This window comes from Cyrtonyx montezumae, unplaced genomic scaffold, assembly GCF_038088225.1.
Source record: "Cyrtonyx montezumae isolate F1298 unplaced genomic scaffold, pur_monq_1.0 scaffold_10, whole genome shotgun sequence".
Lineage (NCBI taxonomy): Eukaryota > Metazoa > Chordata > Aves > Galliformes > Odontophoridae > Cyrtonyx > Cyrtonyx montezumae.
The window spans coordinates 41,444,289-41,470,980 of NW_027071826.1; the positions used below are offsets into that span (position 1 = coordinate 41,444,289).

At 40.1% G+C, this 26,692-nt stretch overlaps 1 protein-coding gene across 1 annotated transcript; it reads right to left on the reverse strand.

The window, feature by feature from the left end:
* Nucleotides 1-5,694: 5,694 nt before the first annotated feature.
* On the reverse strand, nucleotides 5,695-26,302 carry TPCN2 (two pore segment channel 2). Its single transcript, XM_065755025.1, has 25 exons — nucleotides 26,230-26,302; nucleotides 25,952-26,007; nucleotides 24,959-25,035; nucleotides 24,192-24,369; nucleotides 23,718-23,834; nucleotides 22,865-22,971; nucleotides 22,187-22,259; nucleotides 20,256-20,355; nucleotides 19,930-19,995; nucleotides 19,227-19,291; nucleotides 17,657-17,754; nucleotides 16,924-17,005; nucleotides 15,927-16,013; nucleotides 15,347-15,466; nucleotides 15,201-15,260; nucleotides 14,986-15,114; nucleotides 14,400-14,449; nucleotides 13,364-13,463; nucleotides 12,384-12,455; nucleotides 10,374-10,447; nucleotides 9,925-10,015; nucleotides 9,738-9,820; nucleotides 8,844-8,925; nucleotides 8,436-8,521; nucleotides 5,695-7,737 (listed from the first exon to the last, which is right to left on the reverse strand). Exons 1-25 carry the CDS (start codon nucleotides 26,297-26,299, stop codon nucleotides 7,659-7,661), a joined length of 2,202 nt encoding a protein of 733 aa, XP_065611097.1. The 5' UTR covers nucleotides 26,300-26,302; the 3' UTR covers nucleotides 5,695-7,658.
* Between the last annotated feature and the right edge of the window lie 390 nt (nucleotides 26,303-26,692).

Below are 26,692 nucleotides of genomic sequence, written 5' to 3' on the forward strand. Positions count from 1 at the left end.
TGGAGAACCTGTTTCATGTGCTCTGTTGGTCTTGGTAATCTACCCTGCAGAGGCCCCAGCAAGCAAGTTCACTTCAGACCTCAATTACAACACACAGGCAATTTTATTGCCCAACAAAAAGCACATTAGACATTTATGACCTCATTTTATTAAATTTTCCTACTTATGATGATCACCACTGGGTGTGCAAGCACGTGAGTTTAGTACAAAAATCTATATATATTTATACATTAACAAGATTGAAAGCTCACCTGCATGGCAGGTGTTGCTGTGGACACACAATTCAGTTATGGATTAACTAACTGCTATAAAAAAAACAAACTGGGTTTTATCTACCAAATCTGGAGCAAAAAGGGCAGGTGCTTTTCTGCTGATCTAGTGGAGGGCTCTGATTGAATTACAACAGGAAATAATAGCTTTGCTTTCTTCATGAAATTCAATTAGAGGAAAAGAGAGGTAACCCTGCACAACATGGTGAAGCTTAAAGGACAATCTGCTCCTCAGATTGTCACGGCCCTTCCCACTGGCTACTTTGATCTAAGTTTTATTGTCTGGATTCAACACCTTTACCTTTGGTTTCACAGAGAAGTTCTTTAGAGTCATTTTTCTATAGCGAGTAATTGTTCATGTCTTTTCAGACAAGCTACCAATTATCCAGGATGCTGGAAACTAAACACTCGTAGTTTGGGTGAAACGTAAGATTTTTCCTCACTGGTATTAAAAAGGTAAGGGAAGCCACATTAAAGATTTCAGCTTTACTTTCTAAGATCATTACTTAAAAAGAGTACTGGAAACAGCTCAGTTAACCACTTGTGGAAGCAGTTCCTTCCTCAACACAGGGAGACATAACATCATAAAATAATACAGGTTAGACTGACTTCCCAGTTCACCTCTGTAAGATGCCCCTTGTATGAGATCATTGTTGTACTAACACCACTCAGTTCAATGCTACAGTGTTAAAGTTCTACACTGCACACACAGCCATAATTCTGCTCTGGATGTAAGCAGAACCCACTCTGTCTTTAAGCAAAATGCTGCACAACAGTCCTAACTTTAAAACTAGATTGGGCTTATAGACTTACCTGATCTGGCACAGCCTACGTAACACAGTCTTTCCTCTTTGACTCTAATTTCTACATCCAGCTCAGCAAACCACAGTCACATTAGAGATTGTCTTTACAATGCAGTAGAATTCAGCATTAAATGTGTTCTATTTTTATATCAGCTTCCATCCTCTTATGGGCTGACAGTCCTTTGTAAGCTGATGCAGGACTGAACATAGTTTTCAAAATTCAGTATGCTGCTGTAGGGACTCACCAGCTCTCAGAAGGTGGACCACTCATTTTTATCTCAAAGAGCAAAACACAAGCAGTATGAAGAGAGAATGCTAAGGAGGAACTAAGCATTCCTAGAGTGAGTGCCAGGTCTGATAGCAATGAGAGCATGAGCCTCAAAAGTTGCTCCAGATGGTTGTCCTGTTTGTTTGTTGTCTTCCTGTGTAGATACAGTAGCACCTTGGATCCTATAATCTTGTGGTTTAGTTAAGTTTCCTAAACTTTCAACACACAGGTCAGCCTCAGATAATTTCTACTCAATACTTGTAAACCAGGCAGCAGAGCAGCAATAGACCTTTTTTGTTAAGATGAGAAATAAAGTTCAAACTCCAGGGTTTCCAGGATTTTTCTGCAGTTTTAAAGCACGTAAACACAAGTTAGATACAAGAATAGACAGTAGCAAAACTGCAAACCAAGTGACTGGAAACATCATCATCATCTACACCTGAAGTTCACAGCTGTTGCAAAGAAAGAAGGCAGCATTGTCCATTAGTGAGAGCAGCCAGCAGGAACTCCAGGTTTTATTCTGAACTCTCCCACGGACTTCAATCACAGCTATGGGCAGATAACCAAATATCTCAGCTGATCATCTGTAAAATAAGGATAGTCATATTTTCCTATTCCAACAGGATGTTTTCAGTAAAGTACTCGAGAGGCACTCAAATAATGCAGTGATGAGGGCCATGAAAGTATCCTCACAGAACAAAGACAACACCTGCTCCATTGGACTAATGGAAAAAAGATGACCAAGGCTGTTACAAGCTGTAATCATCTCCAACTTACAGTCTGAAGTTCAACAAAAAATTACTTTGGAAAAGTGTAGGAGTGTATATGAAAATGATTGCAAATAAGCTACATAAATAGAAATAGAAAACTGAACAGCTGCTTAGATTTATTTAGTAAATAACATGGTTAATTCTTGACAAAAAAAAAAAAGCCCATTCTGCTACCTTTGGAAAAACAAATGTATATACAATAAAGGTAACAGCACTACGATATTTCCTACAGAATGATAACTTTAGTCCACTAAGACACTCTTTAAAAACATACATGCTTGTTGTTCCTTGTGACTCCACTTTATATGCAGTCATGAAACTGTCCTCACAAGCTTTTCAGGTGATAATTGCAGGGAGCTCCCCCAGTTGCACCCATCACTATGCACCTACTATTTGCAGAGTGCCACCTTAGCCTCGAGGTTGAACATCATCTTTCATTTCATGCTGTGAAAACAGTATGGTCATGAACTCAGAAAAAGATTTAAGTGTGGCAGGAAACGCGAGCCCTGCTATTAACAAAGTCTGAAGATTTGGTGTTTATTCCTGGCCTAGCAACAGATTTCTCATTACTGCTCCATTATTTAAATAGTCCATGATATATTTTAATCTTCAAAAAAAAAGCAATGGTAGCTCTGGGTGAAGCAAGAAAGCCCAGTACACAATTTGTAAGCACATTCTCCCACATTCTACAAACAGACTGATGATGCTGAGCACATTAATGCCTCTGAACCATCACCTCTTCTGCCAACTGAAGTTTAAGTGTTCAATTCTCACTGAAAGGCTTTCAATCTTCAGTCACCTAGGATGCAGTGAATCATCATACCCGTTCTTAGTAATGCACCTCCCAACAACACAGCCTCGTTATAACATTTTCTAGCTGCTTCACTCTAACAATCACAAAGAATATCAGCCCAACGAGTAACTTTTAAATTCATTCACCAAAGCAAGTTTGACAGAATAACTAATGTGTCAAAGAACATCTCATGCATTTTGTGACAACCGGTCACAGATAGCCTTATTTGGGCACTCTGCTCTTTCTCACCACAGGAAAGATCTGTCTCTGTGCTCATCTTGCCAATGAGCAAACAGAGGGGTAGAAGGGCAGCATATTACTCCTCTTGACAAAAGAGGTGGAATACATTGAAACAAGGTTAAAGGGAACCAAGTGGGGAAAACTGCATCAGCAATGAGGAGGTGGTGGGCCACCTGGGGGAAGTTAAGCTGATTATCAGAGAGACAGCACATGCAACTAAATATCACCTTCCTGCTTGACTAAAGGAGTCTGGGGGTGGATATTTTTTGATATCCCTTGTTGTAAAAATCTTCTTTACTGTAAACATTTGTAAGCCATTAGCTAGATCCAACAGTACACCCTCCAACAACAAAAGCTGAGTTTGTTACAGCCATGGGAATTCTTTCCAGTGAAATCAGAGAGGTGGGTGGGACGGGATCTCAGGGACCAACAAACGCATTACGACTGGGGGCAGGTTCACAAACAACCAAAGCTGGAGCAGGTGAATGACAAACCCTTCCCTAAGAGGCCTCAAGGGAAGGGCATCTGTGACCTTCCAGGTTCCATACCCAGAGTCAGCAGAAGCTCCTCACACCTAGTAACTTTCTGATAAAATCTGAGCTACAATTTGTCCTACAATCAGCACAAAGAGATTGCACAACATGAATAGATCATCCCTCTCAAATCACATATAGCTTTTGAAACAGCAAACGTATCTGACTGTTTCTCCTTTGTCTGAACATATCACCTCCTTCAAATTCATCCCAAATCAGTTCCCAGACCTCTTACAACCCGTTACTGTCTTGTAACAAATGTCTCCCCTAACCTGTTTACTTTAAAACGTGGAGCCCAACACTGGAATGCCATTCCAAAACTGGAATTTCAACACTAGTTACAGCAAAGTACTTTTCATTTAATCTTTCAGATACCTAAACCCTCTAAAATTTGTACTCTAATACCATTTATTCTCCCATGCAGTATTTTTTTTTTTTAACTGTAATACTTTGTCTTCATTACATTTTCCTCCCACAATTTTGGCTACTTCCTCTAGGTTATCAAAGACATTTGGAAACATCCTAGGCAGTGCTTAGAGCTGAAACCAATTCTCTTCCCTCCCCCACTCTGAATTACTTCTACTCGAAGTTCACATAATAAATGTCTCCAAACATTTAAACAACTGCAGATTAAGTCCAAACCATTTGATCTCCCCTCAGGCGGAAGGCCTGTTATTTGAAGAAAACTCTAGGGAAAGCAAAAGTCATCAACACGCCTACATAAAGAGCACACGCAGACACCTATATTTATTTCCTTTTCAGTAAAAAGCCAAGACAGATGGAAAACTGAAATGACTTCATCTGACTAAAAGAACATTAAGCAATAGCAGAAGTCATGGTAACACTATGTACAGATGCTACTGCTCATGGTACACAGACAGGTGAAAACAAGACGTAAGATAGTTTTACCTTACAGTACAGAGTTTCCTAACCAATAGCCCCCACCAGTGAAACAGAAAAGTCAAGAAAGCAACCCTCATGTACTCTACTCACATAATCCCCTGAAATCCAAGGGGGTACTTCTTCTTTTGACTGCCGCTTCTGCCCAGTTATTGATGTTATGCTGGCTGCCCTATTTGCAGCTTTTAAGATTTCCTCATACTTCAGCATGCTAGTGGAACTGATTGCTATTTCTACTGAAATGAGAACATTTGAATTCTCTCTTCTCTCTCCCATCATCCTTAAGTCTTTAAATAGCACAAATTTGCAGCAGGTGAGGAATAAAAAACACCTGAAGCATTTCCAATTAGTCAACAGGTTGCTGATTAAGGCCTCCTTCAGCAACTGGCCAAAATCTGAGCCTGATTTATAAGGCAAGGTCACCTGCGGTTTGCTTTAGTTCCTACACGCTTCACCTAAGCAATTGCCAGAGACACTAGCAAACGTAAGAAGTCTTTAGCTTGACCCAGAATTGATTTGTCCTGTTCTTAAAAAAAGTAACCTGTTTCAAAAAAAATATTAAAATCTATCCCAAGTGAGGAAAAAAAAGATACAGACTCTTCAGCAGAGTCTGCTGTGATAAGACAAAGTGAAATGCTTTCAAACTAAAAGATTGGAGATTTAGACTGGATATAAGGAAACAGTTTTTTATGATTAAGGACTAGCACAGGTTGCCCAGAGAGTCAGTGGATGCCCCACCCCATCCATGGAGGCATTCAAGGTCAGGCTGGACAGGGCTCTGAGCACCTGATCTATTGTGGGTGTCTACGTTCATTGCAAGAGAGTTCGACGTGAGCCTTTAAGGGTCCCTTCCAACTCAAATGATTCTATGAATTGCTATGAGAACATATATCGTGCTGATCCTCGCAGGGAGAAACAAGAAAGGAAAATCCAGCTTGTAGATACATCAAAGACTAAAATGAAAATGGAAACCAAGCTGTCCATCATCCTGACTCTGTTCCAAGGAAGATTCACCTTAAAAGTTAAGCATAAGTGCCTACAGATGATGCTAATGCATCTCTATAAACAGAGAATTCCATAGTTGCGGGACATGGAAAGAAAACAAACCACAGGAATCATTTTAACAGCTCAATTTCATATTTTAAGAGGAAACCTTTTCAATAATACAAACCTCAAATTTTACCCGGTTACATTTTCAGGATTTATACAGTTATTGTGCAAGACCTGTGGTCACTTACATCTTTCAGTACAAATGCAATTAGATACCACAATTTTATATGAACTTTAATTAAACTTCCCATCTATTACACAATTGTGAAACAAGAACAAGACTAAGACTATTCCCTTCAGAGATCCTTCTTCACCCTTGTGCAGATGTGAAGACTGCATTGCAGAGGCACTGGTGATGACATTCCACACCCATTTATGTTGCTTTGGTAGACTGTAGTGGAATGTAATGGAGAAAGAAAAATCTTAAAAACAAACAAAGGAAAACAGAGAATTGAAGCGTGTAAGCTGATGGGAAATGAGCACCAACTTTTTGGCCAAAGTAGCTTCTCCAAGTATTCAGAAAGGTACAAAATGAAGACAGCTGAATAAAATGGTCAATATAATATAACCCCATTAACAGTGCCAATAAATTGGTGTTTGTGATTAAATCAACCTTGAAAAAGCAGAAACCATCCTGAAAAGAATGCAAAACCAAATACAGAAGCGTGCTGGTGCCTTTTATCTACTTGCTATAATCTGTGTTCCAAGTTCATGACAGAAAATAAGCATGGTAATGCCACCTGAAACCTGTGCAAGTGAGTTACTCAGATTATTAAGGAACAGAGACAAAAGTGAACACAAGACAACAGCATGGCTAAAGGTGCAGAATTACAGAAGTAAAGACAGATTGCTGTGTGGCACAGAACTCTGCTGAGATTGTCATATACACAAGTAAACCACAAGACATGCATTTTGTCTAAAGCACAAGGAAAATTAGTGAAAAAGAAACACACGAGAACCAACAAATAACTTTCAAATAGTGCAATAATGCAGTAATACACTTCTGAGCTCAGTGCACCATTATCACAGATTCTTTCCTGTATCAGGGAGAAGAAACTAGAAAAAAAAAACTGATGACAAAACAAGAGGAAAAAGTAAATAGGATGACTACGTGAGACTTTCTATAATGTTTTGTTACCTAGAAAGATTCGGATAACTCCTCAGTTCATAGGTGTTCTATGGTCATTTACCTTCCTAGGCCTTGACCACTGCAGAGAATTGCTGCCTATTTTAGTGATGAGTGGTTCAATGAAATTCAGTGCCCCAAAGTATAGTTTCATTTTCACATATTAAAAATTTCAGCTGGGTTTGAGTCTATTTGTGACAGCCATTTTCTGGTTATGTGACAAAGAATCAAACAAAAGCACATTGAAAACCATAAACCTAACTTTTCCACTCGAACTTACTGCTCTCAAAGCAACCAGTGTGGTGCAACCAGCTCCAGATCAAATGAAAGAGGTGTGAAGTAGGCACTCCATGTTGTTCAGTTCAACTATGAATTGAAATTAGTTGTGTTCTAAAGTGATTAACTCCTGTAAATTTACTAAGACAGGCTGGTGTAATGTTTCCCTACAAAAAGATGAAAGACTGTGTCCTGGCCCTGCCTAATCCATTCTCCAACTGCAGGGCAAGGCCCTTTCCACACTCCCCTACTAGGAAAGGGGGCTCCATTTTCTTGTGCTTTTCAAAGTAGCAGGCTTAGTGGTTACAAAGTTCATGTTTTAAAGTGCGCTGTCCTTTTAACATGCTTTCCCTTCTTAAAAAAAAAGAAAATAAAACTTTCTGATACCGACAGTTTATAAAAATAATAGCTGCAATACTCCTCTAAAATTGCAACTTAAAATCAAGTCAGAATAGTAAGGATTACTATGAAGAATTAAAAAAATTATTTCGGCAGAGAATTGACAAGCAAAGCCTTACATACTGCCCTGCAAACCTCTCCCGACAGCACCTCACTGAAAATCCATTCAGTTTCTTCCAGCTGACAACCTCAAAAAAACAGAGGTCTAAAAAAGTCCATCCTTCCCTCCAGTCACCTACATAAGTGCAGGTGTGGATGCTGGTGCAGTTTTTCCATCAGCTCTTCCTCTGTCGGTTCTTCCAAGACATCTCTACAAAGAGAAAGCATGAGTTGTTAGGGACAACAGAGGGAACTTCTCAGCATTTGTTGCATCTCAAGGTCCACATTGCAAGAACATGTGCTCATTTCATTCTTGAAAAGTGGAATTAAAATTACAATAAGTTGATGCTCCCTAAAGATGCATCTACTTGCCAGTGATCCAACCTTTACAGATGTGTCAAGGAAACCAGCAGCTGTTTTCCCACAAGGAGCAGGGAAACAATTTCCTGCACACAGTACAATACAACTGAAGGTCAGTAAATTTGTCTTCCTGAAAAATCTCCCAAATGAGAAAACGTTCCCAGTGCTACTATTGAATATCCAGTGTGCACCAGAAGTTCTACATGCTCATCATCATCAAGCATCAACTCACCACCCACAATTTCATAATCAGCCAAGAATGTGCACCAGTTTCCTCATCCTCTATTTTCTTCTCTGTGTCAGCACAGTTCCCCCTACTTCCAATACCTCTTCTCCCATCACAATCTTGGCATAAAGCATATAAAGGTGAGGCTCACAAGTCAGCTTAAAACAAGCTCCACTACAACACATACTGAGATTCACCAACGTAAAAGGTGGAACAGCTTGTTCAGAGGAAGGACATTAAGAGAAGCCTTCTATTCTCTCACAACAATCACTAGGAGCTGAACAGAACAATATAAATTAATTACCATGCCCAATTTAACTCACCTGAACATTAGTTCAACTGTCCTCTGATACTCAATATCCGAGAGAGATTCCCGATGACAGCGACGGTCCCACTTGTGAATAAAGTTCTGGAAAACAAAAGCAACAGAAATAAACTGATACCATAACACATCTTTAAAGCAAATAAGCTGTAACAGACAAACATTCACATCCAGTGAAATGCAACCAGACTTGTGACAAAGTTGGAAAAAAAAAAAAAAAAGAAATGCACAGTGTCTGGGGAAATGAAAATGCTTCCTGAACATCTGGGGAAAAGGGATGGGGAAGAAGATCAAGAAGACCCACAAAAACAATATGCATTTCCCAGAAGGCTTTCAGGGCTCTTTTCACTTCCCATACAGATCATAACCTGTTGTCAGGATTTAACATCAAATAAATATATCGTCTTACCTCTAGAAGTAAAGCTATGAAGAGATTAACCCAGATGACAGAGGAGATTAACCACCAGGCTACAAAATAGACCTTTGCCCACCTGTAGATCAGATGAAAGGAAATAAATGATTCTGCGGTTCTATGATAAAGTAGGCAGCAAATAATCTCATCTTGAAAGTGACTAAAGACAGACATGAAATCACATTTTTTTCTTCAAAGGTTATACTACTACTTTCCTATTGTAAAGATTTGGATCCAACAATGATAATCTTGAAATTTCACTTGTTAGCCAAACAGATTTTGTCCCCCAACTTAACATACCTAAACAAACCGTGAAAGGACAGAAAACAGGCTAGGAAAGGATGTTATGGATCACAGAAAGATCTGTCTAGGATGGTATTCCTATTCAACTCAGAGGCTATCCCGTTAACTCAAAATTCCCATAAAGCAGTGCAATACAAATGAAAGATATGCCCAAGGTTCTAAGCCTACCAAAAATTATTTACCCACAGGGTAAACACAGAAGCAACCTAAAATAAGTTACTATGATTCACTTACATCACTTTTGCACAATTGACTCTTCATTGAGAGCCACTCACCAAATGCACGTTGTAAAACTGTTCATAATCCACACTTTTTTTGGAACAAGACAACTATCAAATCAGCTTGAATACCTTCTAAACATGACCACAGCTTTTGCAGCACCAAGCACTAGGCCATCCACCAAGTCACATAGTTAAAGGCCACCCAAGCAACACTAAGCTTTTTCCTACAAACCTAGAATTACCCACAAGAAAAGAAGCACTCCTCTTTATAAGATTGTAGGAACGGTGCTGTCTGAGCAATTCTTGTTCATTTACTTTACAAGCCAGATTTATATGGCACTGCATCAGTACTATTACTGCAACTTACGGACTTGAGTATCTTGAGAATGCTTCCAAGAAGACTTGCCAGTTATTCACTACCATCACATCCCAGAGAGTCACTAAGGCTGCCTGAAGAGAATGAGGAAAACAGAAATCGAGCTAATGCATCACATGCTTTAAAGTCTCAGAAAATGAGGGATGGCATCAGGGAAAGAGAGCTAAGACTGACTCACAGCAAAGTCATCAAAGTTGTTCGGCCAATATTCCAGCTGTTCATAGGTCCCACACTGCAAAGTGCCATTGTTATATGTTGTATTGACAAGACTGTAAGAGATTATAGTCTGTTATGAGAATAGCTATCTACATACTATTCCTTAAAAACAAGATTCCTGTGAGCACCTTGTAGAAAGTGAAGTACCTCATCTGTGCAGAAAACAGGGGAAATCATTCAAGTATTACAGCTACAGCAGGTTAAAATTTCAAGCTACAGATGAGCTTTCTGGCAATGCCAATACAGCAAGAAAAAAAACTGACAGAACAAAAGAAGACAGGCAAAAAAAAGGTCTGTGTGATTAATGCAAAGGCAGCCTTAAATGTGAGAGAAAAAATAAAATAACACAGGGGCATAGTGTTGCAGATGCATTTGAAAACCACTGACTATCACTGTTCAAAGTAGCATTACCTGACATTTCCCATTGGAACCACAGCACCTTTAAAAAGCATTATGCCAGTTATAGCAAATGCATAGAAAACCACCTGTAAGGAATACATACAGGTATTAGTTTTGAATATTTCTGACACTAAATAAGAAAACAATGCAATTAATATGGAATTCACCTTAGCATCACAAGGACAACAGTCAAGAACAGCGCCTGGAACTACTAAGTTAAAGTACTTCTTGCAAATCTTAATCCTAAAATGACTGATATAAAAATATCCTGTAACTTAACCCCTCTGAGTAAGAAGCCCTTTGTTTTAGGACAGCTTGAGACAAGATGAGTTTTCAGTCTAAGATGTCCCTAGTCACATAAGTGTTCTGCTAGAAAAAAGATAAAGTGGGGAAGTCCACACAAAGAGGGACTGCATAGCTCTTTTAAAAGTTACTGAAGTTGAAGCTGCCATTCTACAGCCTACCAGAAGATGGGGTATCTGGCCTTGCAATAAAGTTGGCTTTATTCTTTGATATTTAATCTAAGCACGTGTATTGCCTGAGAAATTAGCTAACGAGCTAAATTACTTCACCAGCACAAGCTCCAAGATAAAATTTGGAAAGACTTCCAGCATCAACTGTTAATGGAGTCAGATGTCAATATGACAGGAGCTCAGCAGCAGCTCCTAGTTGCCTCAAGTAAAAGCAAGTTCAATTAATGGAAGCAACTAATGCTATGGCAGAATTGTCTCATGATTAGTGAAAAACAACCGTTCACACTCCTGGCATGAAGGACATTTTGCAAGAATCACCTCATAAGCATTATGTCATACATGCATGAGTAGGGACGCCAGACTGAAACACTAAGGCATAACTGCTGTAAAAGAATTTGAGCCTATAAATTCAAGCTCCTGCCATTGTAGTCACGTCTGTCAGGAACTAAAGGGCCTTCCAGCAGAACACTACAGCCCACGCATGGCCATGGTAGTAGTGGCACAGCTGTAAGTAAAGCACAACAATGTTCAGCAAAGAGTGCTAACCCATAGGGCTCTGACATCAGGCATTTTGTCTCTTGAAATACACTTTCACCTATGAAAGCTAATACCTCAGTTGCACACTCCTGAAATATTTCCCAGTTTTATGCATAGCACCCAACAGAATATATAACTTGCACAGTAAAATGAAGTTGCTGCCAATATATTCTTGCACAAGCCAACATTCTTATTTCAAATTGCAACGTAAACATCTCCAGGACACAACTAACGATAAAAACCAAGAATAGCAATGCCAATAGCAGATATTCTTTGATAAATTGAGTGCCAAGTCCATTTTTATTTTGATATTCTTACAAAAAAAAAAAAACTTAGATAATACCTAACACACAGCAAATCCTCAGTCTTTACCTAAATTTAAGAAAATGTTTATCTTAAAAAAAAAAAAATTAATCACTATAAAAATAATGCCCCACAGACTCATCTGCTCTGCCAGAAAGACACGGTTGCAAATCCAGAAACTCAAGAGTTAGGAAACGCAGCCACAAACATCATGTGCTGTGATACATCCTTTAATCACACATTACACACAGAAAACACTCTTTGAGCATGATGGCATGGACTTTCAGAAAATTCCATGTCCAAACACGCTAACAAAGATCTTCCCAACTCAAAATGGTTTTTAAAGTTGATATGCTATCTAGTTTAAGATAAGCAGGTCAGGGCATGGAAAACCAGGCTGCCTCTAGAAAACAGGTGATTTTTTGAAACTGAAAATATCCAGCCCAAGACAAATACTTCAGAGAAGTTTTAAATAACCTTTTAAAGGCTCTCCTATAAGGCACTGGTAGTTGAGACACAGTCACTTTGTACAAACCATAACAAAACAGCAGCTCGTTGCAGCTCTGGAGAAGAACTGCCTGATGTTGGTGAAACGTTACGAGTCACAGAACCTGCCACCTAAAGACCCTGGTCTACTTCAGTACTGCCTTTCTTGCAGACAGCAGGCTAATAAAGAAAATGTGCTTGTCCCTTTTGCATCATGACTTACCACCAGGATTCCTGCAAAGGCTCTCAAGTTTTTTATTAGGTCCAGCAATGTTGTAACGACCAAAGACATGAACTGAAACAAAGCACAGTTTTATACATATTATATTTGTCACGCTTCCAACCTGCGAAGTGTTATTTTCACTAAAAGGACAAATTAATACTGATCAGGAAAACTGAGACACATCTGAATGCAGACCATCTTTCACACAGTGATAACTGAATAATTTACAAACAGTGCTGTACACCTTTTCATACACAGATATCATGCTATATTTTAGGCACGCTCAGGTACCAGGACCTAAATGGCTAGGTAGAAGACCAGAATAGGGGGGATAACAAATTTAAGCATCCCACAGCTCCAGAGAGATTGATGCGGAAGCATTTCTAGTCCCCACCCACGTTATGACCTCTGATCACATCAGGTAGATATGCATCTTAGTTCAATAAAGCATAAAAGTCCCACTCCTTATGTGGATTCAGGCTTAGCTTTCAAGCTAACTAAGTGCTGGATTATAACAAATAAATGTGATTTGAGATTATGGGTGCTCTGGTGTAACTACCCATAACTGGAAAGTGAAGAAAGGAACTCCTCCCAGTTTTGCAGGATCAAAACGTCTGTCAGCATCTAGTAAGAGCCTATCAGCTCCTGAGTACAAAGTTCCTCATATCAAGTCACTTAGTTAAGGCTGAATCCCGATACAAGCTATGCAAGAATTTATGGATGCATTCCTCTACCCATTTTATAATGCCAGCATCAGCTACAGCAACATCAACAGGACTTCTCTACCACCCCAGTGGAGAAAACCACCTGAGGAGAGTTTGTGAGGTGCTTTGCAATTGTCTGGACAGTTAGAATGCAGAGTGAAGAATTACAATCCCATTCAGTGAGACAAAAGGGCATGCTAGTGCACAACACTGGGAGAAGCTTTCACAAAATTTGTAACTTGATTAACAGAGATATCAGAAATGTGTGTGAACAACCTTCATATTAGGAATGATCCGCAGGAACCTGAACACAATTAACATGTTCGCCAACCGCACCATATCCCACAGGGACAGCAGGCCCACAAACTCTGGTCTCCTAAAGAAGAAATAAATCAGAGAAACAGCCCATGATAGAAAGACACTATTGAACTACTGAGCACAGGCTGAAGTTAGCCTCCAAAGAAAGCATAAAGCTGACAGACTGCCCAGACAACATTCTCTTAGGTATGCATTCCATAGGCAATATCCATACGCTTCAAATCTCAGTTTGAGTGTTAGCTGACTTTTACACAGGCATGCTGGGTGCTTCATGCTGCAAGCGTGGGCAGGTGGTGGTGTAACGAAACATTGCAATGACAAACTTCCTTGGTAACAGATCCTAGATTACAATTTGCATCACAAACATTCGAGTCTAGCTTTAAAATCATTTTAAGACAGCAACACAAGGAGCACATTCTAGAATAATAGTAAAAAAAAAAACCCCTCGGTCTTGTCTTTAAGATGTTACATCTGCAGATCAAGTAATTGCAATTGTGACTAAAGGATGTATCACAGAACACGATGTTCATGCCATCTGGTCTCTCCCAGGCTATAATCTGTTTGCAGTGATTGACAAAGTAACTGTTGCTTCAAGATACTGTTGGAGTGCTAACAGCTGTCTACATTCAAGAACCACCTCTGAAAGATACATCAAGTCCTCCAGAAGTCCTTTGCTTTCCTCTGCAGGTATGGCTGTACATTGTGGAAACAATGATTTTTGTGGTTTTAATGATGAAAAAAAGTTTAGGTAATGACGTAGGAATTCTTGGGCTTAAAAAAATAAAAATAAAAGTCAAGAGATTTTTGCTTGCTATTCCAGTACAGATCAACAGTTACGTGGCAAATTCTCTACTAAATATTATAGCATGAAGTTCAGTAACTACAATAGTGAGAACTACTTCTAGGTTTGGTAAATTATGGTCTAGGCAGAACAAGTTGTCTGGGTTGGGTCCAGGCATCCAAGAAAGTGTAATGGTTCAAGGAAATTACTTACCAACCAGGATGAGGAAATCCATATTCAGCAAAAGTTGCAATCTCCAAAACCTTCAGATAGAAGAAAAGAGTAAAAACTTTTCAAACATTGCTTACCTTTCTCGACAGAAAACATTTTCAAAATCTTTAAGACACTAACTTGACTCTATTTATAGCTCTCATATTGAGATATTTGACAATAAATCCAAATTAGTTCTAAAGTGACACATTAAAAGATACCGAGTGAATTACATTGTGTAAGTTAGGGTTCAGGGTTTTACAAACAGATAAAACATTGAATAGAAAAGTGACAAAATAAGTGATGCTTAACTTCATAACAGACATCCTTGTGAGCAGAATGTTTCCAAACAACATTAAAAGAGAGCTCAAATTTTTCAGCAATTTCAAGAAGCCAATCTCCAGAAAAGGGACATTCAAAGTATTATTCCAAAGCATTCATGCCACTGAAAAGGTGGCACTGGCTCAAGCTGTTTAACTCAGCACATCAGTGTTGAATTAAGAGTAATCCTATTAGCATCCTGCTAGATCTGCAGCTCCTAGACACCAAATCCAGGAATACAGAAATTAACAAAACAAAACCAACTTACCAGCAAAATTGTAGTTAGAAGTCCATCAAACCTATTGCTTGGGTATGATAAGTATCTTTTCAAGCCCATTGCCAAGATTTTCAACAACATTTCCATCAGATAGTATATGATGAAGAAGCAGTTGATAGCCTTCAGCCCCCACAAATGATAATAAAGATTAGAATTAAACATATTGAAGGAACAGCAATATACATAGAAATATTGTTGCATCTTACCCCTAAGAAGAAGTCATCTCTTTCAGAAGGCTGCTTATCTGCATCCAACACCAAAACCACCTTAAATAACAATGAATCTCCTATGAATCTTCTGTTTTACTGCTGAATTTTGCAACAGGAAGAAAGTATTTTTCTTTTTTACTTACACAGATAGAAACAATGTTTGCAAGGGCAACAACATTCCCCAGATAGCCGAAGTAGGGATGGCCAAAGACAAACCGCACTTTCCGCATAAAATGAGATTGGTACTCTGGACAGGGAGGATGCTGAAAAGAAGAACACAACGATTACACTGAGATGCAACACAAGTATTTTAATAACAACATAGGGGAAAAAAAAGCACAGTTTCAGATTTAAGAAATATATCTTTTCAAAGCAAAACTTCAAGCCACGTACCCACGTTAACTACATTTAAATAGGAAAGTGCTTTCAAGCTCTGGCTGTTATCAGCAAGAGATCATTTCCAAATAGCAGAAGTGTATTGTGCCACAATCACCAACAAGATAATAAAGAAGGGAAGAAATCCAACCTCTCCAATGCCTCAAGCAGGTAAAATAACCACCAGGCTATTAACCGTATATATTCCTTCCACCTCCCCCAACATTCATCTTCCTCAAATAGAAAGATCTTAGTTCCATGTAGATACAGAATAAACCAACATACATTTTTGTTCAAAACCATGCTAACTTATGGCACTCCATAAATGATTACAAGGTACATACATACTTGCTTAATGGCATCCTTGTCTAGTTCTTCAAAGAGCCTCTGGAACTGAGATGCTGACAGCTGGTCACAGGAGCATATTTTAAGCGACTTCACGTGAAAGAGAAAGCCAGATCAACATCTGCATTAGGAGTATCTTCAAGAAGTACCATCACTCTCAGACTGGATTTGTGTACTTAGCTAACAGTGCAGCCTGACATAATCACAGAGCAGAGTGCTATTTTCAGGCAACTCTGTTTACACAGTCCCTATCCCAGACAACAATAGGAAGCCACTTGTGTACCTTCACACTGGAGCCAGCCAACCGCTGGCACGGTTCATAACATCTACCTCCAAAACTTGTTGTGATTTGGCTCTTAAAAAGAAATATTATTTTTTAAACAGTTCTTCTGATACCATGCCTGCAACCTCAGCACCTTGTATCTCCTGTTAGAGCAAATTGCGATATCTGAAAACCATGAAGAGCAACATTAAGCATTTAGTTAAGTAAAACCACTTGCCCTGTAGCCTGACACAAGTATCAACACGCTAGAGGAAGCAACGCCATTACATACACTGGAAAAAAAAAAACCCCACCATTTTCAAACGTTGAAGATCCACTAAGCTGTAGATAGCAGCTCCAGAACACAGTGAGAAATATTTTACTTTCAGATATAAATTAAAGCAAATCAAAATGTTGGCTCAGCAAAACAAAGGCTTCACCAGCCTACACCACGAATCAGTGAATGCCTTCCCCTTCAAACCAACCACAGGAGTGGCAATCTTAGGTTGGAATTATTGCCTAGAGACAGCTTTTGTTCCAAAGACCAACACGTAAGCAAAAATTGATCTGGGCTGAGCTCACATCTTAAAGAGAACAGGACATAAGCAGCTGAGTTGAAGACTAGTGCTCCTAAATCAGTGCTGTGATTAAAAAAAAAAAAAAAAACAACCAGTTTCCACAGCTGTCCCATCAAGAAGCTTTGATAGCCTCCAATGATTAAGAACATCCAGTTCTTACCATCATGATTGCTTGCTTGCAGCGAAAATCCATTTCAACTTTCTGCAGCACTTGAAACAAGGCCCCAGCACTAACATAGGACCTATCCAAAAGAAGATGAGCTTAGAGGAGGAGCCCTGAAAGAGATAGCTTGTCATCAAGACGGTCAACAGTTCTGTCTTTGTTTTTCTCTTTTAAAGGAAATAAAATCAGAACCAGCAATTAAAGGGAAATATCCCATAAAAGTCCCAGACAACACGCTATAAAAACCCACTTCAAGAATAAAATAAAGAAATAAACAAGACTATCTTTTTTCAAGAAAAACCTATTAATACACTGTTCTGTTTATGAAGAAACAAACTTGCTTCTGACAGGTTCTTGGTGATGCGAGTTAAAGTATTTGCAGGTAGGCCAATAGTTACGTACAGAGAAAAGAATGGAACTCATGTGACTGGTGAAGGGGATCTGCAGCTACACAGCACCCATACAGAAACAGGCAAGGGCCAAGAGATGCTTTTCCATCAGTAGCTGGCCCTCATACGAGCCCAGGGTAGCTCTACCTTAGGTCCACCCTTTTTGGTCCCCAGGGAACACAGGTGCCAACAATTTGTCTGTGCCTCCTCAGGCAGCCACACCTCTGTACCAGTTCAAGCTGTGACCCTATCAGCTCCCTACATACTCTAAACAAGAGGACTATAGGTTTGGTCTTTTCTGCTGGGTCTCAAATGGGAGACTGCACTACTGTTTCACTCACTGTTCTGCATTAGCAGGAGTCTCTTTTAGGGAAGAAAGCACTTCAAATGCAGCCCGGATTCCCAGCCGTCTTCGGAAGAGGGAGGACTGAACAGATTTCTGCACAACAAAAACACCACACATTAAGAAAAAAAAGAGGTGGTTTGCTTAACACTGGTTGACAGGAAATTCATCCGGATCATGGAATCATTTGAGTTGGAAGAGACCTTCAAAGATCACCTAGTCCAACTCCTCTGTGACAAGTAAGGACAAATGGAACAGATGACACAAATGAGACCCACAGACTATTTGCCTAGTCCTTAGAAAAAGCTGACTGCAAGCTTCAGAAAGGCCTTTTCTATTCAACTGAAGTTGTTTCCAAGAAGTCAAAATATTGTTTTCTTCCCCTTCCTGCCAATGTATTCATCATCAGTAACTTGACTGCTTCGATACCACACACAGCCAGACAGACACTCACAATTGTTAAGGACCGAAGACTGAAACCAGCAAAGTCCATTCCTACCAGAAGGACTTGTGGACCAACAGGAAAACGTAGCTCAGATAACACACTGATCCTCAGGCACTCCCCCACTCACATGTCTGGAGAAGTCCTCCTAGCTCTCACTCACCAGAGCTCTGTACAAAGGAAGGAAGGAACCAAGCAGACAAATCTCTAGCCTTCCAGTAAACATAGTTTACTTACACAATAGGGAAATGCCGTTCATTCTGTGCTAGAGAAGCCATCATCATACTGGTACACAGAACAAAAAGACTCACCAAAACACATTCTTAACCTACAGCCCTGCAATTCAGCTGTCAGATACTACTGCTTTTGTGTAGCACAGCCCCTACCTTATTCCGTCAGTTACAGGAAGTAGCAAGGATGAACTTTCATCTTTCTTAAGCTGTCCCTGCTTCATAAAATACTCTTGCTTCAGCTCACTGCGTTCCTCCCGTAGAGTAGTTTAGCAATATCTCATTCAGAAAACAAAAGAACTTAGACCCTCTTCCTGCTAAAGAAATTCAGACTGCACTCCCATCTGGAGACTAAACAACTGGTGTACCTAATACAATAGAGCACACTACACAACTTGGTAATGAAGGAGAAAGAACTGTTAGTGCTCGATTTAATTACCACCACAGATTTCATATCCTTTCCACAACTTGTCAGCTACACTTTCTTTGTCACCTTTTACTTCTCTTATAGGCACCAGGGTCAGTAAGTTGTTTTTATTGAAGGATTCTCATACTGCACTACTCCGAGGAACTAAATGTTGGGATCTGCAACAATAGCTATTAAAAAATAGCCGTTCTTCACAGTTCCACTGTTGTTCAAACTTTTGCTTTTCCTCATATGATAGTCAAAGTTGCATATCTTAAAGCATACATAAAAGATGTGATTTTCTCACCCAAAAGGCATCAAGCTACAGCAGCATGCATGTGCAAAAATATGTGCATCAATTTTATGAACCTCTTATCTTAAAACTGGATTTACAATCTGGATTGGCATACTTCAACACAGTTAAATCCATAAACACTCAGCATTTCACAGCTTATTGAAAGAACACAGACACTGGCAAAGTTTTACTCACCAGAAGGTATCCACGAAACTGGTTGTAGATTATTGCTGTAAGTAGGTTCATCAGAAATAAGTTACCTTTTGAAGAAAAAAAGGTACCATAAATAGATGCTTGTTTCTCAAAGATGCATCATGTTTCTCTGATCCAAGGCCAATGACTAATCTAAATCTAAACATTTTAACATTTTACAGCTTACAATGCAACAGCCAAACTCTCTCATCAAGCAAGAAAAAAATTAGCTTTGATAGTAATCAAGAGACATTTCAAACATGTCCCAAACTAGAGGTAGCTATTTTACAAAGATATAAAAAATAAGATTCACACTTAACAAAACTTCCCATCTGCAGAGAGAAAAAATTTCAGTGTATCACACAAGCACTGAAATTGTTTCAATGTACATAAGAAATCATATGCATGAATTCAAAAGAATGTTTTCTTGAATTTCTCTTCTAAAAATAATAATTAACGTTGAATATACAGTCATGCATCTGCTCTCTAATGATAAGTTATGAAGAAACTAAACCATTTAATAACTGCCTTTCGTGAAATTTATCTTGTAAGACAGTACTCAGTAAAAAAAATAGTAATTTTTAAAAATCAAAGCAGGAAAACTTAGTGACAAAACTCTGAAGAAAAAAAAAAGACTTTTTAGCTGGCGTGCATAAATGCCAAAGCTACAATTCATTTCAATTAATGGAGACAAGTGGTGACTTACCTAATACAGTGAAGAGTATGAAGAAGATGGAATATGCTCGATTCTTAGAATAAGCAGGAATCATTACTGCAACAGATTTAACCAAAAAAAAAAAATTGATTTAATTAAAAAAAGGAGACCTCTGTCAATTTTTGGCTCTCACACCATTCCACTGCATATATAAATTACAGCAAGAAAATACAAAAATCCTAAGTAACTTAATGCCAAATAATCTTTACAGAACCTTCTTAAGAGCTTTCAGCTACAAGAACTGTTACAGCAGTCTGAAGACATTTCACTATTCATTGATTAATAGAGACAAGTTATTTCTGAAACAGACTGCTCACCATCAGGGTTATTTGCCGTAGTCAGCAGGACCAGCAACGATGTCAGGGAATCTGGCAAATTCCGAAAATAACCCACCCATTCCTTATCCTGTAGGCCATCCTAGTGAAAAATACTCATTGTTATCAGAGAAGCACTTGGAATCACTAAGACTGTCTTGACAAGAAAATGATACACATACAGATAGATAGTTTCAGTCAATAATCCATTCCTTATGCACACAATTAAATCTGCCACATGGAAGAAAACACAAGACAAGCATAAAATCTAGGACAACATAGTGGTCCTGTGGGAACACAGTGCAACAACTTATTAACAGTCAATAAAAATCATAAGGGAAAAGAGCAAGCTGAGAGACACGGGAGGCTCCAAATAAGAGTTCCATCCATCACCTCAAAACCCAGGAGGGACCATAAGGACATGAGCAGACAGCATGGAGATCTAAAGCTGCCCTTGATTGATAGAAAAAGACAAACGAGAAATATCAAGGGTCCCAGAGCTAGAAGAACGCTAAACACTACCAAATAAAACAAATCACAGACTGTTCCCATATTCAACCTGAATTCACATAAAAATTAAGCAGAGAGTAGGAGCCACTTACTTTTATTCTAGCTACACAATGCTGTACCTACTTGTTTTTTTCCCCAAGTTCAAGTAGAGACAGCTACAAAAGATGCAGAGTGCAAACAATACGAACATGAGTCACAAAGTACAGAATAAACAGCCATTAAATCTGCTGAGAAGTATGGAAAACTGCACCTCTAGGGTACATATGCAAGGCAGCGTGCAAATCTAGAGGCAAGAATTTTATTACTAAAACATCCTTTGAGTATATTGCCTGGTTAGCTACAATTAGTTTGTATAGGTGTCAGATTAGAAAATCAAAAAAAGGGAAAAAATAGTTCTCTGTAATTTGTTTGTTGGTTTTTGTTTTGTTGGTTTTTTTTTTTTTACTTAAGTGTATAACATGTATTTCCAATTGCTGGGAAAGATTATAAATGAAATTATATGTGACATGCAAATGTAGTACAAACATACTGGATGCAACTAAGAAAAGGGAAAAACAGAGCTCTACTTCTAATTCCAGAAATTCTGTAGCAGGAATTCAAGGAATTTGCTAATCATAAGAAAGACCAGAAGCTCAAGCACAAATTGCAGGAGGAATGAAGGCTCAGTAAAGATTAAGGAAAGAACTAAGATTACTGCAAAAAGTACACAATAAATCACAGCTATCATCATACAAACAAGGTTGTGGAAGGCCTTTAGAAAGGAAAGGAATGCAGCACAATGAAGGATACATTAAGGTACAGGAAGTTTAGGAGAAAGAACACCCCAAAAGCACTTGAACACAAAAGTGATTTTAACCACAACACTTCAAATCAGCCTTTGGGAAGTGAGAAAAGAAACAAAACAAAGACAAAAAAAGAAAAAGAAGCCACACAAATCAGAAACCAAAACATTAGAGTAACGCAGGCAAAAACCTACCAAGGCAAGGCCAGGGATACCAGTACTGCAGATAGCTTAACATTGCAGTAAACTTAACAAATAGCTAGATAAGGAAAGGAAAAAAGAAATGTGAGATAATAGAAACCAAAAGCACCAGGATTAAGAGCTATGGACACAGACAGCATAGGTGGTTTCAAGAGAAGCAGAAAAAGTAACAGAAAGGATTGACAGAAAGGAGAACTGGAGGAAGTTGCTGTATCAGCAGGCTTTAAACTTCTCACTTGTGAGAAAAGTGTTGGTATCAATGAGATGTGGGACCATGAAAAATATTATGTGCAACTTACATCTCTCTAGATAAACTTTAAACTCATCCCAGTGGCTCTCTCCCAGGGAAACAAGTTTCACCAGTTTGATTAGAAAACGAGACGTGCAGCTACACGAGTAAGCAGAAAAGCACTGAGATCTGCACACCAGTGCAGCTGCTTACCTTTGTTCGAGCAAACAGCAGCATGGCAAACATGGTAAAGAGAGACAGATGAACAGCGAGTAGTAGAACAACACTATTGGAAAGAACACATCATATGCATTAATATCAACGTCATTGTTAATGTCCTTTGCTAAAGATACAAAAATAGCCAAGGATATACACTTCTTCAGAACTCCTCAGCATGAGCTTAGGCAGATTTAAGGTCAAGGAGATTCTAGCATCTGTTTGTCTAAAAACCATTTAGAAATGAAAAACCTGAAGTAATGAATCCTAAAAAGCACAGAGTACCTTGTAGTGCCATAGTCATGACTGGGAGAGGGGTACCTCTGTGCCCTAGCCATAATTCCCTGTGAGGCTACGTTGCAGTAACATGGCATAGCCCTTTGCCCAGCTGATGACTCAGCTCTTCCCTTTACAAAAGGGCTCTACTTAACAATTAGAAAGAAAAAAAAAAAAAAGAAAACCACTCAACCAGCATCAAAAATTTTCCTCATCACATCATATGCATTCTAAAGAAATTTCACAGAGAGCAGGAGCCACAGAGTTAATTCAGCTTCCCACCCATCACTACTTGATCTCAGTGACCATTTCAAGAAAGCTACCCAGGCATCACGCTCCAGGATGCAAAAGGTAACTACAGACTTGCTGTGAAGGGATGTTTTCTGTGCTGCTACCTACCTTGCCATTTCAGGCAATGTGCTGTTGATACTTTTTAATGTTTTCTTCATCATTGAAGAATTCTGAAGGAGAAAGAAAGGACGAAGAATTCTTCTTATTCTTACAGCCTGCAAAACAAAACAATGAATCAGATGTTGAGTTTTCGTAAGACTAAGACCACAAATACTTGTCAAAACAGATATAAATATATACACAAACATGAACAACAACAAAAAATCATCAGTGCAGCACAAAAGGCTGTTCTCAGAAGATAACTGTCCCACCAAAGTCAAAAAAAAAAAAAGCCCAAAGGAAATGCTATAGATCTCCCATTAAAAGAAAAACTGTTTATAATTAACAGTCTGGTGAGCTTACTGAAATTTCAATTTGTATTTTTAAAGAAATCTAACTTTACTGCTGGGTAAACACGATAAGCAAGTCAAGTGATAGCATTTCTGCCAAGATCCATTTCAAGAAGTGAATCAATAAGAAGCTGCTTTAGCTAAAAATAGAGATGCACCTTGAAATAAGTGTTTGGTTTCAGTCTTCAGCTTTTGTTTACTTATTACAGTCTGCTTATTACACAGCAATTTCTGCCCTTGACAAGACTCTGAGTCAATTGTTCTGACTTTCCTTAACATACCCTAATTAAGTTGTTCACATCTCAGCACTTTTACAAAATAAGTATTTTCCTAATGAAGACTGCAAGCAAGCAACAATAGATCTGGCCCATTATGAACCACCTCACCCTTCCCCTTAGTTCTCTAAGGCATCACACAGACCCCACTGCATACCCCTTTGCAGGTTCTCCTCCTCTGCCTCGCTGCCCAGACACGTTGCATAGTTTCTGCAGAGAGCAGCAAGCACTTCTTACCTCTGAGCAGAAAAAGCTCAGCGACACAACCCAATCAGTAAGGGAAATAATTAACGTCAGGATATAAGCCATCAGCCACTTATTTTTCCAAAATTCTTCCCATCCAATTAAGTAACTCTGTGGGAGGAATAAAAAAGAAGCGTAACAATTCAAAACAAATTCCAACACCCTAATGAAGTCAGAGTCAATTGCTTTTCAAGTATTTCTAGTTTTACATTTGTGCTCACGAATTGTTCCCTGAAATTCAAAAGTGCACCAACCAGAATTTTCCTGCAAGTCTTTAATTGACATCAACAGAACTGAGAGGTGCACATGGGCCATGCGTGGCAAGAAGAAAAGTTCATTTAGTAAAGTAATCCAGAAACAAGGATCCCAAGAACAGTTCTGTTTATTACAATCCCCCAACTTCAACAGCCTCAATCAAACAGCCAAGCCCAAGCTGTTCGTTCAGAGCCAGATGGAAGCACTGCTCACCTTCACAGACACATCAATCATGAACACCAGGAAGCACAGCAGCTCGATGCCTTCGGTCAGGCCGCACGGAGGATCCCACGCAGGAAGGCGGTATCGCACATCTGATGTGACAGTAAGCGAAGACGGTGCTTCAATGAAAGCCAAAGCCAGGATTATGGTAATGGTCAAGCTCAGAACCCTGCTCGGGTAGAAATGAAAGCACTTGAAACACGGCACTTGAATAGCATGCTTGACATGAACTGAAGTAATAGTGTAGTAACAACAGTGCATTACAACTAAACACACACTGCTGTGCATACCAATAATCTATTGTGCAGCAGTCCTGCAGCTGTTCCAACTCCCCTGCAGTGATCAGGGACACCTAGAGCTCAGGTGCTCAGAGCCCTGTCCTAGACAACCTTGAGCATCTCCAGGGATGGTGCATCAACCATCTCTCTGGACAACCTGTGCCAGTGTAGTGCCACTTCACTGTAAAAAACTTCTTCCTTAAATCCAGTCTGAATCTCCCCTCTTGCAGATCATAACCATTTCACCATGTCCTATCACAACAGACCCTGCTAAAGAGTTCAACCCCTTCTTCATCACACTTTTGCACACCTTGCCGCTTTCCACTCCTATCTCATCCCATGTATTCGTTACCTGCTTCCTACATGCATGCTCTTAAAAATAAAAGATCATCTAATTATTAAAAAAAAAAAAAAAAAAAGAATAGAATTCAAGACTTACACCTGAACCAAAAGCAAAAAAAAAAAAGAACAAGTTCTCACCACTGGCAAATTCTTGAATAATACCAGCGATACAGCCACAGAGATTTAGAGTCCACACGGTGGTTTATAGATCGATACTGTAGAGAGAAAGCAAAAGAAAATCGCTGAACCATTACACGTGGTCTGTGTTAAAGACAAAAATAAGGTTACAAAAATAAACCTTGGCCTCATCAACAAGGCTCAAGGCTTGAGACTAACCCCGTTTCACAATAAGATAAAGAAATTACTGCATGAGTTATTATTACATTAACACTCACCAATGACTGTATCTTGACTACAGCCTGGGTGGCTGCAATGAGAAAGATTCTACTGAAGTTTTCCCAACCTAAAGATCACTCCATTGTTGGATAATCAAACAATGTGGTAGTCATCTGAAGGCAGTGCTGCCCATGTTACACATAACAGCAGTTGAAGTAACTCACAACCATCTGGTTGCCAGAGGCCCATGCGCTTGGTTCACCTCTCAAGCACTCATCCCATTCATGGATCCCTCCAAAAAGCTGTACAATGCACACAACTGTGAAAATAAGAGGCTTTGACCTACACCTCTACACGAAGGGAACACAGACTTCCACGCATCGTCAGTTCTGCTAAAACAAAGAGCTCCATCTTCTCCATTGAAACCAACCTCAAAGTTTGCCAGCTTGGAAGCTTTGTAACCACGTTTTGAGACAAATCACAGGGTTTGCCCAGATGCATGCTCAGAGAAAAGGCTTAAAAAAGAAAAAGAAAGAAAGAAAAAAGGCACATCCAGCCATAAAAGCAGCACAGTCAGTGCCTGCCGGGCAAACAGGAAGAGAAGGCACTATTTCAACACAATTTCATTGGAAAAAATAACACATTTCCTCTGGGCAGATGTGCACTGGAACTCACACAGCGCAGGGATTTGGGATTCTGACTTGACTTTGCAAAGCAACGCAGTGCTAGGTGACAGCACGCATCCCAGGCACCCAGCGCGGGGCTCAAGGCGGCTCCCAGCCGGGCTGGACTTACTTGGATCGCGTCTTCGATAAACACCACGGCCTGGTTGATGTAGAGGTCCTCAGCAGCTCCGGCGGCTGCAAAAGTTAGAGAGAAAGAGAGACTCGCTGCGGGGCTAAGAGCTCACAGCAGCCAACAGCAGCCGCACCGCCACGCTCCTAACAGAGGGAGGCAGAGCTGCACCGAAGCAGGACGCCGGCACTCCAGGAAGCCCCCGGGGCGAAGGGAGCGATGCGCACGGGGAAGGGGGGAGCAGAGGGGCAGCACGCCGTCCTCCGCCATACACTCACCGCCCCCCCCCGCCCGCCAGCTCCGCGGGGGCAGCAGCGGCTCGGTCTCGGCGCCAGCCCCCGCCGCCATCAGCTCGCCTCGCTCCGGCCCGGGAGGGGGCACCCTGCCAGCACGTGACCGGCACTGCGCCGGGGGAGGAGGAGGAGCGAGGGCCGGAACCGCCCCTCGGCAGCCCTGGGGCGGGCGGGGTCGGGGTGTGCTTTGGGAGTGGGGACGCGGGTGGAGGGAGAGCTGGGGAGGACCTTTAAAGGTCATCTAGTCCAGCTCCGCTGCTATGGCTAGGAATCTGGCTGGGTCGTTTCGAAAGCACACACCGAGAGGAGGAGGAACAAAGGGCTGAAATGCGTCGAGTTTATTGAGACGTGAACTGGGGAGGATCTGCGAGGCATCCCGCGGGGTTGGTCGGTTCCGTGCTGGGATTAGTGCAGGATGAGAGAGAGGAAAATGTTCAGTGAGGAGTTC

What these genes read in the sequence shown, in the direction of transcription:
- TPCN2 (XM_065755025.1), bottom strand. Translation starts at nt 26,299, where the DNA reads ATGGCGGCGGGGGCTGGCGCCGAGACCGAGCCGCTGCTGCCCCCGCGG. An exon ending in CAAACATTGTTTCTATCTGT is followed by an intron (nt 15,261 to 15,346) that starts GTAAGTAAAAAA and finishes TTGTTATTTAAG; the next exon opens with GTGGTTTTGGTGTTGGATGC. An exon ending in ACAACTTTGATGACTTTGCT is followed by an intron (nt 9,821 to 9,924) that starts GTGAGTCAGTCT and finishes CATTCTCTTCAG; the next exon opens with GCAGCCTTAGTGACTCTCTG.